Genomic DNA, 11,116 nt, shown 5'->3' with positions numbered 1-11,116 from the left:
GAGGGTGTGTCTGCGAGTGAGCGAGGGAGGGTGTGTCTGCGAGTGAGCGAGGGAATGTCTGCGAGCGAGGGAGGGAGGGTGTGTCTGCGAGCGAGGGAGGGAGGGTGTGTCTGCGAGCGAGGGAGGGTGTGTCTGCGAGCAAGCGAGGGAGGGTGTGTCTGCGAGCGAGGGAGGGTGTGTCTGTGAGCGAGCGAGGGAGGGTGTGTCTGTGAGCGAGCGAGGGAGGGTGTGTCTGTGAGCGAGGGAGGGGGTGTCTGTGAGCGAGGGAGGGGGTGTCTTTGGGCGCGCGTCCCCCGTTCTGTCGCCTCTAACTAATGGAATTCTCTTTCACTCCTTCGACCAGGAACTGAACAAGAAGCAGACACATAAAGATTTGGAGTGTGCCATGTTACTGAGACACCACGAGTCCACGCAGGAGCAGGAATTCCGGCACTTGAGCGTGGTTCAGAGAACACGCACTGATCTGATTCGCTTACAACACCAGACTGAACTCAGTAATCAACTGGATTACAACAAGAGGAGAGAGCAGGAACTTCGCCAGAAACACGTAGCTGAGATTCGGCAGCAGCCAAAATGTCTCAAAGTAGGTCCCGGGGAGGGGCTGCAATCGGAGGGGGAGAGGGTCTCTCTGGAGGATGTGAGCAGGAACAGGGACCCTGGAGAGAGGGAGATCGGTTTAGGGGGCTCCCTGGAGGACGTGAGCAGGGTCTGGGACCCCAGGGAGAGGGAGATTGGTTTAGGGGGCTCCCTGGAGGACGTGAGCATGGTCTGGGACCCCGGGGAGAGGGAGATCGGTTTAGGGGGCTCCCTGGAGGACGTGAGTAGGGTCTGGGACCCCAGGGAGAGGGAGATCGGTTTAGGGGGCTCCCTGGAGGACGTGAGCAGGGTCTGGGACCCCGGGGAGAGGGAGATCGGTTTAGGGGGCTCCCTGGAGGACGTGAGTAGGGTCTGGGACCCCGGGGAGAGGGGTAGCGGTGACGGCTCAGCAGGCGAAGTCCCGTACTTTGAGCTGCAGTCCTCCAGGGGCTCTGATGCTGGCCCAGGTCCCCGTCCCACACCACAGCCCCCAGTGGCCTCTGCCCACTCCTTCCCCGAGTCATACGAGGACGGTCTCGAACTGCCCGATGTGGACGACTCTCGACTCCTGGAGGAGGAGGAGGGGGAGGGGCACGGGGTCTCTCCCTCAGCCTCTGGGCTGTCGGCCCCAGCCCTCCCCCAGCTGCTCGCCTCCCCTCACCTCCTGTGCGCCTTGCTGGCCCTGCTGGTAGCTTCCTGTCCCAGCTCACTGCTGCTCTTCTTCCTCCTGGTCATTCTGCTGACCCTGTCCCAGCGAGGTCCCCAGAGCCGCCTGGGATCGTTGCTGGTGGCGCTCGAGGTGGTGGTGGTGGGTCTGGCTGCCTCCTACGTGCTGCTGCACCTGGTCTTCGCGGTGTCCACCTCCTTCTTCCTGCTGCTGGTCAGGACGGTCAGCGCTCTGAGTGTCCTGGCGCTGAGCTTCCGCCTCTCGCTCTACTACGTCCCAGTCGCCCTGGGGGCCGCATATTTCTTCACAGCCCCCGGCCTCTTCCTGTCCCTGTACCTCCTGATCGTGCTGGTTCTGCAGCCGGCCAGGCGCTGGGCCTCTGCTGTGCCCAGGAAAGGCCGCCGCTTCTGGGTCAGGCTGCTGCTGCGGCTGCCTAGGCCGGTCTTCCAGGTGGCCCAGCGCTGCGGCCTTGCCAACGAGAGGAGCCTGTTCTCGGTCTTCCCCAAGGCGGGCCGGGGCCTGTCTCGGAGTCGTCTGCCAGTGCTGATCCGGGGACGCCCTCCCGTCAGGAGGGCCCTGGGCCCGGCCTTGTCCAAAATGGCCGCCCTCGCCAACCGGCGTGTGTGTGGCCTGCTCTCCGGTCTGACCCTCCGCCTCCCATCACCGGCCCTCCGCTGCCTGAGGCAGGTCGGTCTGCTCAGACCCAGCAAACCCAGCCGCATCCCCATGCTGTTGCCCCGGGAACAGCGCAGAGCCATGGCCAAGGCCAGGGCCAGGGTCAAGCTCAGGCCTGGGGTCTGCCTCAGGCCGGGCTCCAGGGGACAGACCCGAAACTCTCAGTCTCTCCGACGTTCGGGCATCTGGATCCCGTAGGAAAGGAGGAGCAGGGAGAACCTGTCAGCAGCTGAGGGAGAGGGGAGGGAATGCTGAGTCCCTGGGAGGGAGTAACTGATACCTGGGGAGGCAATGACCAGTCCCCTGGGAGGGAGAGGGGAGGGAGTGACCAGTCCCCTGGGAGGAGGGGATGCAGTGACCAGACCCTGGAAGGGAGTGACCAGTCTCCAGAGGAGGGGGGTGTCACCGGGCCCCGGGGGGGAAGCTGGGATCCCCGGGAGGGAGAGGTTCCCAGTTTGAAGCTGCTTTCCTCTCAGTTCAGGGTGTACCCCGTTCCCCCGGCCAACACTGAGGAGTGCAATGGTCAGTCACTGCCTGAGGCCCCCACGTTCAGTGTCTTTGGAGTTAAACCTGGAGGGGGCAGTGCCTGGGTGGGGTGGGGGGAGCAGGGCCGATGGGTGGGGAGCCAGACTCTGTTTTCTGACCCTTTCTCCTGTTTACAGTTGAGTTCTTTTATTGTTGTTCCATCGTTAAATGATAATTTTCTTGCTTTGTTCCCCGTGGATTCTGTATTTTTTTTTTGTTTCTGTTGAGATTTCTGTTTTGGTGATTTTTTTTTAAAATAAACGTTCTCTGTTTGTTTAAGCTCCACCTGACATCAGCTGATTTCATTTCATTTAAAACCGCTTTCCTTATGGGGACGGTGGGAGTGGAGTGGAGGGGTGGGGCTGGGGACTGTGCTGGGGCGGATGCCTAGGGACATTATGAATGGGGTAAAGAATGGGGCACAACCCCCTTGGGAAGGTGGGAGAGACAGGAAGGAGTGGTCCATTTTCCTGGACCAATAGGATTCAGAATTGAGAACAGTGTCTGGAACGCATTCATGACCAGCACATATTCCAACTAATCATGACTTTCCCTGGGATAGGGAATTAAGGCGGGGTTCCTGATCATTGCCCAGTGATCCCTGGGTTAGAGAGAGAGGGGGGGGAACATGAGCCAGGGATCCTGCTCCTGATCACTGTCCACTGATCCCTGGGTTAGAGAGAGAGAGAGAGAGAGAGAGAGGGGAAATCAGCCAGGGTTCCTGCTCCTGATCACTGTCCACTGATCCCTGGGTCAGAGAGAGAGAGAGAGAGGGGAAATCAGCCAGGGATCCTGCTCCTGATCATTGCCCAGTGATCCCTGGGTTAGAGAGGGAGAGAGAGGGGAAATCAGCCAGGGTTCCTGCTCCTGATCACTGTCCACTGATCCCTGGGTTAGAGAGAGAGAGGGGGAAATCAGCCAGGGTTCCTGCTCCTGATCACTGCCCAGTGACCCCCTGGGTCAGAGAGAGAGGGGGAAATCAGCCAGGGTTCCTGCTCCTGATCACTGCCTAGTGATGACTCCTGTCATAGAGGCTTCCTTGGACTGTACTCACCTCGTTGAGGGTATGATCAATATTTTGTTATCCATCTTTCCCTTTTTCCTTTTATATGACCACCCCTCTCATCTGAGTCCTCCCCCACCCATCATTTACTCTAACTCCCACTTGTTTCCCCTCTCTCCACCCTCTACTCACTTCTGTTTCTCTCTTGCCCCTTGCTCCCCTAATTTTGAGAGTAACGTTGCGCTCTCTTCCCTCTCTTCCTCCGTGTATGTACCTATCTATATCTGTCTCTCTCACCCCCTTTACTCAATGCCCCTCTCCTCTGTTGTTTCCTCACTCCCCGGTTTCCACCCCCCCCCCCCCCACCCTCACCGCAGTCGAAGGAATTACAGATTAAGAAGCAGTTCCAAGACACGTGTAAGATTCAGACTCGACAGTACAAGGCCTTGCGGAATCACCTTCTTGAAACCACAGTGAAGAGTGAGCACAAGTCTGTCCTGAAACGTCTCAAGGATGAACAGACGCGGAAACTGGCCATCCTGGCTGAGCAGTATGACCACAGCATTAACGAAATGCTCTCAACCCAGGCAGTGAGTACCAGCCGTCATGTGGGTATCTCAGTGTTACCCCGGGAGGGATAGAGCGGATGCCCTGTACCCTGGGGAGAGTCAGTGTCTTCCCCTCTCCCCATGCCATGCCCCCCCCATCCTGGAGTGGGAGAGTCTGCTCCCCCCACCCCCTCACCATGCAGGAGGTGGGGATAGAGAGTCGGTGAACAGGTTTATTTGGCCTCCTGCTTTCTTCGTTAAAACGTACCGTGCAATTTTTCTCGGATCCCCATTGCCTCCCATCTACGTTCATCGTTCTCTCTCCTTCTGTCTCCTGTTCTCTCTGTACCCCCCCCTCCCCCCCCATCTGTGCAGCTCCGTCTGGATGAGACACAGGACTCAGAGTACCAGGTCCTGAGATTGCAGCTGCAACAGGAGCTCGAGCTGCTGAATGCTTACCAGAGCAAGATCAAGATGCACACAGAAGCTCAGCATGAACGAGAGGCCAAGGAACTGGAGCAGAGAGTGTCCATTCGACGGGCACTGTTAGAGCAAAGGGTCAGTGCCTGAGCGACAGATGGACGGGCTCTAACCCTGTGTCCTGTCTGTCAGGGTCAGGGGTCACAGTGCGGTCTTTAATCTTCTGCCCCACTCTTAGAGTCCGAGATGTACAGCACAGAAACAGACCCTTTGGTCCAACCAGATATCCCAATCCAATCTAGTCCCACCTGCCAGCACCCGGCCCATATCACTCCAAACTCTTCCTATTCATATACCCATTCAATTGCCTTTTAAATGTTGCAATTGTACCAGCCTCCACCACATCCTCTGGCAGCTCATTCCATAAACACACCACTGTCTGTGAAAAAGTTGCCCCTTAGGTCTCTTTTATATCTTTCCCCTTTCACCCTAAACCTATGCCCCTCTAGTTTGGACTCCCCCACCCCAGGGAAAAGACTTTGTCTATTTACCCTATCCATGCCCCTCATGATTTTATAAACCTCTATAAGGTCACCCCTCAGCCTCCGATGCTCCAGGGAAAACAGCCCGAGCCTATTCAGCCTCTCCCCATAGCTCAAATCCTCCAACCCTGGCAACATCCTTGCAAATCTTTTCACATCTTTCCGATAGGAAGGAGACCAGAATTGAACGCAATATTCCAACAGTGGCCTAACCAATGTCCAGTCCAGCCGCAAGATGACCTCCCAACTCCTGTACTCAATACTCTGCCCAATAAAGGAGAGCATACCAAACGCTGCCTTCACTATCCTATCTACCTGCGACTCCACTTTCAAGCTATGAACCTGCACTCCAAGGTCTCTTTGTTAAGCAACACTCTCTAGGACCTTACCATTAAGTGCATAAGTCCTAGGAGAAAGTGAGGACTGCAGATGCTGGAGATCAAAGCTGAAAAATGTATTGCTGGAAAAGCGCAGCAGGTCAGGCAGCATCAAAGGAGCAGGAGAATCGACGTTTCGGGCATAAGCCCTTCTTCAGGAATCCTGAAGTGTCGATTCTCCTGATCCTTTGATGCTGCCTGAGCTGCTGTGCTTTTCCAGCAACACAGTGTATAAGTCCTACTAAGATTTGCTTTGCCAAAATGCAGCATCTCACATTTGTCTAAATTAAACTCCATCTTCCACTGGCATTGGCCCATCTAATCAAGATCCCATTGTAATCTAAGGTAACCCTCTTCGCTGTCCACTACACCTCCAATTTTGGTGTCATCTGCAAACTTACTAACTATATCTCTTATACTCACATCCAAATCATTTATATAAATGATGAAAAGTAGAGGGCCCAGCACCGATCCTTGTGGCACTCCACTGGTCACAGGCCTCCAGTCTGAAAAACAACCCTCCACCACCCTCTGTCTTCTACCTTTGAGCCAGTTCTGTATCCAAATGGTGAGTTCTTGCTGTATTCCATGAGATCTAACCTTGCTAATCAGTCTCCCATGGGGAACCTTGTCGAATGCCTTACTGAAGTCCATATACATCACATCTACTGCTCTGCCCTCATCAATCCTCTTTGTTACTTCTTGTCTTGCAGATTGAGGAGGAGATGCTGGCGTTACAGACCCAGCGAACGGAGCGTATTCGGAATTTATTGGAGCGACAGGCCCGCGAGATAGAAGCTTTTGACTCGGAGAGCTTACGCCTGGGTTTCAGTAATATGGCCCTGAGCAGCCTTCCCCCAGCTTCCGCCTTCACCCACCCATACCAGGTCAGCCGAGGAAGCAGTCGAGCGGCGGGAGGCAGAGAGGGAATGACTGCATCCTCTGGGCCAGGCCCTGGGCCAGGATCGGGGACTCCTCAGTCCTGGAGGCAGCCGCCAACCCTGGCCCCAGGCTCCTGGGCTCATGCAGCCCCTGTCCCCGGGTCACGGGGAAGCAGCCTCGTTCTTCGTAGCAGCCCCCAGGCTCTTCACCAGACGGCTTCAGGAGGACAAGCCGAATCTGGGATCAGCCGCAGCACCAGCGTCACTTCCCAGATCTCCAACGGTTCCCAGCTCTCCTATTCCTGACCCCTCCCACCTCCCAGTGGATCCCCGACACTGTGAGCACACCTCCTTCCCTCACCTTCCTGGATCTGCCTCTCCTCCTCCCTGCTGCCCTTACCCCAGGGTGACCAATCCCTAGCCTCCCAGTGTGGGGCTGAACCACCCCCCTCCTCTCCCTGGAGTCAGTATCTTGCCCTGCCCAGCTCTGGGCTGACCCTGTCCTGTCTGGGTGATGGTGTCACTGCTTTTCTCCAAGTGAAGATTGCTGTTTCTGTTCATTGTGTCTCTGTGATGATGATGATGATGGCGGTGGTGGTGTATAAAAGATTAGGACCTCAGCATCTCTGGTCTCTTATTCACAGCTCCCTGCCACAGAGAGCAGTCGGTGCTGAAACACTGACCGTTTCCGAGGAGTGGGAGATGAATGAGAACAGGGGACTGAGTTGGTTGATCAGGATCCTCCTTTTTTTTATGTTCGAAGGTAAATGCTGAACTCGAGAGGGAACCATCTCCTTGTTCAAAAGGATCTTACTGTTGAATGTGACCGTCCAATTTCATTCGCAATGTTGGCAGTGTCAGAAATTTACAGGAATCAAAAATAATGAAAAATACAGAAATTTAATGGGAATGTCTATGTGTGTGTGTGTGTTTTCCTGAGCAGGAGTCTGCTCTGAGTTTAAGCTTGCTGGTGTTCGAGCAGGTAAACGTAACTCTCACTGCAAACAGCCACGAGTGATTTATCTGATTGGTCAGTGCAGACATCGATGCTGTACACCCCTTGGGGCAGGTTCCCCAGCCGACCCACCGTCTGGAGAGAGAGAGAGACAATGATGAGACAAGACTTTCTGCTGACTCTGGTGCCCAGCATTTCCCAGGAGCTGGGAAAGACTGGGTGTTGACGGATTCTAAGCCTTTACCTCTGCCTACGGGAATCCCTGACCCCGTCGCACTCACCGCCATCGTTTCCCGATGCACCAGACGACAGACGTTGCTCCTGGTCCCTGCAGCGATCACGTGGTCAGGTCCCAGCCAGCGGCAACTATATGTCTAGTGGTCAGAGAGGGAGAACGAGAACATCAGACACAGAGCCTCCCACTCTGGGCTGACACCCCACACAACCATCATCACATACCCAACCCCAGGGAGGGGCATCTCACTGTCCACGGAGGAAGCCAAACCTCAGTTCCTGACTTACCAGACTGTAATCACCGTCCTCCTGGGGAATATCTTGAATCTTCTCACCCGATTGGTAATCCCAGACCTAAGGGAGAGTACACAGCGAGGGCAGTCAGATTTGGGATCACTACATTGTACAAGGAAAGCATTATCTTTTAGTGGTAATCTCCTGCCTTTCTCCAGATCTATCCAATGCCTCAATTGTCTCCACATTTCCAGGTTGTGCATTCCAGATCTGAGTTCTATGGGTGAAAAGGTTTTTATCCCTCACCCTCTTGCTTCTATTGCACATCACTTTAAATCTGTGCCCCTCTCTTGGTCCTTTTAATTGTGGGAACAGTTTTCCCTGACCTGCACCTCTTTATCAGATTTCCTTCTCTGTAAGTCTTGTTCTCTCAGAGACTAACAGTCCCCAACTACGTCAATCCATCCTCATCACTACCTCCTGGCAAAATCATGTGTAAAAGGTCAACATGGTCCCCCACAGGACCTGCCTCACCTCCAAACTCTTCTCTCTCCTCCATGATCCTGTCAGAATCTCATCGCTCACAGGATGTATCTGCAGAGAATCACCACATAGATGGGGGCCAAAGATCCTCCTGAAATCAAATTTAAACATCAGGAAACACGATCCAGCGGTAAGGTTCTGTCCCGGGGTGATCACAGTCTCCCAGTAATGGTCCCCCATCCTGGGGTAATGGCACAGTCTCCCAGTAAGTGTCCCCCGTCCCAGGGTAATGGCACGGTCTCCCAGTAAGCGTCCCCCGTCCCAGGGTAATGGCATGGTCTCCCAGTAAGCGTCCCCCGTCCCAGGGTAATGGCACGGTCTCCCAGTAACTGTCCCCCGTCCCAGGGTAATGGCACGGTCTCCCAGTAACTGTCCCCCGTCCCGGGGTAATGGCACAGTCTCCCAGTAACTGTCCCCCGTCCCAGGGTAATGGCACGGTCTCCCAGTAAGCGTCCCCCGTCCCAGGGTAATGGCACGGTCTCCCAGTAAGCGTCCCCTGTCCCAGGGTAATGGCACGGTCTCCCAGTAAGCGTCCCCTGTCCCGGGGTAATGGCACGGTCTCCCAGTAACTGTCCCCCGTCCCGGGGTAATGGCACGGTCTCCCAGTAAGCGTCCCCCGTCCCAGGGTAATGGCACGGTCTCCCAGTAAGCGTCCCCTGTCCTGTCCCGGTTACTATCCCTGTCCCAGTAACAATTGCTGTAACCCCTGAGCCATACCTGAGTGAATGGGGATGATTCTCAGTCCAGAACTAGACAGAGAGAAACACAAGATTTATGTTCGGAATTGCTCTATCACATTTTATACAGAGAGAGAGAGAGAGAAAGGAAAACTGTTTGTTAGGAACAGCCCCAGATCCCTGTGTAAACCGTGATTTCTCACCGTCCCCCCCCGTTGACAGAGAACTCCACATCCTCCCCCAACCCAGGGACAACTTGGGACCCCTTGAACGGACAGCAAGTCCCATCTCACACACACAGCAAACCCCCTCTCAGGACTGCACCCTCCCCCCCCCCCAAACACACACACACACAGAGACACACACAGAGACAGTAAAGCCCCTCCCAGTGTTCCCCCACCAGCCTCTGTTCTGTACCTCCTACCTGTACGGTATCGTCCCATCCTCCTGAAAGCAGCTCTGTCAGGTTGTGGGGGTTAAATTTCACCACAAAAACACGGGACCGATGACCATCCATGACTGTTGGAGATGGGCTGAAGTGAATCGTAAACAGTTAATTTCAGAGTAGACCCAGGGATGGGGGGAATAGAGGGCAGTGGGAAGTCGAGAGTGTGGTGCTGGAAAAGCACAGCAGGTGAGGCAGCATCCGAGGAGCAGGAAAATCGATGTATCGGGCATCAGGATGAAGGGCCTGACCTCTCCTGCTCCTCGGATCCTGCCTGACCTGCTGTGCTTTTCCAGCACCACACTCTCGACTCTGATCTCCAGCATCTGCAGTCCTCACTTTCTCCCAGTGGAGAGGGAGTCTGGAGTGAATCGGGGGGTTTGTGGGGGGGTGGGGGGTGGAAACAGGGGAATGTCTGGAGTGAATGTGTAGAGGAGACAATTGTCACTAGTTCAGAATCCTGGAATTCTGTCCATAATGGCACTGCTGGGTGTCCCTACACCACACGGGAGGCTGCACCGGTACAAGATGACTCAACCCCCACCTGCTCCAAGGGGCAATTAGGGACAGGCAATAAACTCTGGACCCAGCCAGTGACCTATCCCCAATAACCCATGAGCGAATAAAACTCGAGCTGTTTAGAGGACTGAAGATGTAAAGATGTGAATGAGAGTGGGTCACAATCATTAAAATATCTTCCTTTAAATCTTGGTTAATCCTCTGGCCCTTCATTTTAATTTTTTTTTTCTCTCAAGCACACCTGTTTTTTTTTATTTTAACCCCCACACTACCACCTAAGTGCGGTAGTGCTTATTTTATCCCCAGCACCCATGGTGTGTGTGTGCAGGTGTGAGACACAGTGGAAGACACAAAGTGCACCAATCTTTATTCAATTTCCACCACCAGGAAAATAGGAAAACACCCGGGTGGCCAGTGACAAACACTGCCCTTCACATCAAAGGGCAGTGCTGTGTGATCAAAACAGTGAGGGGGAGGGTAGGGACTAAATCAAAATAGAGTTGGAGGGAGAAATGATGCACTCCACTCCCTGCGGCGCCCACCTCTCCCTGAACAACTCCAGGGTGTTGGTCGACACCGCGTGCTCCTTCTCCAAGGACACCCGGGCTCTAACGTAACCGCGGAAGAGGGGCAGGCAGTCGGCCCTTCATTTTAAAACTGTGTACCCCTTTGTGATTGATACTTTAGCTAAGGGGGAACAGCTGCTCTCTATTCACCCTGTCCACCCCCTTCATTAATCTTAACACCCCAATCAGATCCCTCCCCAATCTTCAAAAGGAACATCTGAAGCTAATGCAGCCTCTCTTCACAGCAGAAATACCCATCCCAGGGAGCATCTGGGTGATTCTCTTCTGCATTCCCTCCAGTATAAATACATGTACGTACAGTATAGTTCAGTGAGCAGAACTGTACACAGTACTCCAGCTGTGGCTAAACCAGCTCTAACGTCAACTCCCTGCTTTTAGAATCGGTGATGTGACGGTTCTGGTGTTGGACTGGGGTGGACAATGTCGGAAATCACATGACACCAGGCTATGCTTTTGCAGTGCTGCTCCTGTGTCAGCTGTAGTGAGTGTAAGCTGGTGTGTGATCTCTGACTTATAATGCACTGCTCAACTGACTAAGGCAAGTGTCTGCAGGCTCCGTTAACCTGTCCTATTGCCTTCAGCAATCTGTATCTGTATCCCCCGTGCCTCTCTCCCTCTGCCCCCTCCCCATGTCTGTCCAGGTCCCATGTCTCTCTGTGCCCCTCTCCTCCCTGTGTTTCTCTTCACCCTCCCCCCTTTACATGTCTC

General features: G+C 54.4%; 1 protein-coding gene across 1 annotated transcript; it reads left to right on the top strand.

Moving 5' to 3' along the window:
* Positions 1 to 306: 306 nt before the first annotated feature.
* On the top strand, positions 307 to 2,728 carry LOC122547871 (serine/threonine-protein kinase TAO2-like). The gene is made up of 2 exons (XM_043686442.1): positions 307 to 835; positions 956 to 2,728. Exons 1-2 carry the CDS (start codon positions 386 to 388, stop codon positions 2,114 to 2,116), a joined length of 1,611 nt encoding a protein of 536 aa, XP_043542377.1. The 5' UTR covers positions 307 to 385; the 3' UTR covers positions 2,117 to 2,728.
* The last annotated feature ends 8,388 nt before the right edge of the window (positions 2,729 to 11,116 follow it).

The sequence above is a fragment of the Chiloscyllium plagiosum genome, unplaced genomic scaffold (assembly GCF_004010195.1).
Source record: "Chiloscyllium plagiosum isolate BGI_BamShark_2017 unplaced genomic scaffold, ASM401019v2 scaf_1773, whole genome shotgun sequence".
Classification (NCBI taxonomy): domain Eukaryota; kingdom Metazoa; phylum Chordata; class Chondrichthyes; order Orectolobiformes; family Hemiscylliidae; genus Chiloscyllium; species Chiloscyllium plagiosum.
The sequence above is the reverse complement of the archived record's forward strand: the minus strand, read 5'-3'. Positions and strand labels throughout refer to the sequence as shown.

Bases quoted from the DNA above. Each gene is read 5' to 3' on its own strand.
- LOC122547871 (XM_043686442.1), top strand. From the start codon at position 386: ATGTTACTGAGACACCACGAGTCCACGCAGGAGCAGGAATTCCGGCAC. The intron at 836-955 runs CCCAGGGAGAGG...AGGGTCTGGGAC, and splicing joins ACGTGAGTAGGGTCTGGGAC to CCCGGGGAGAGGGGTAGCGG.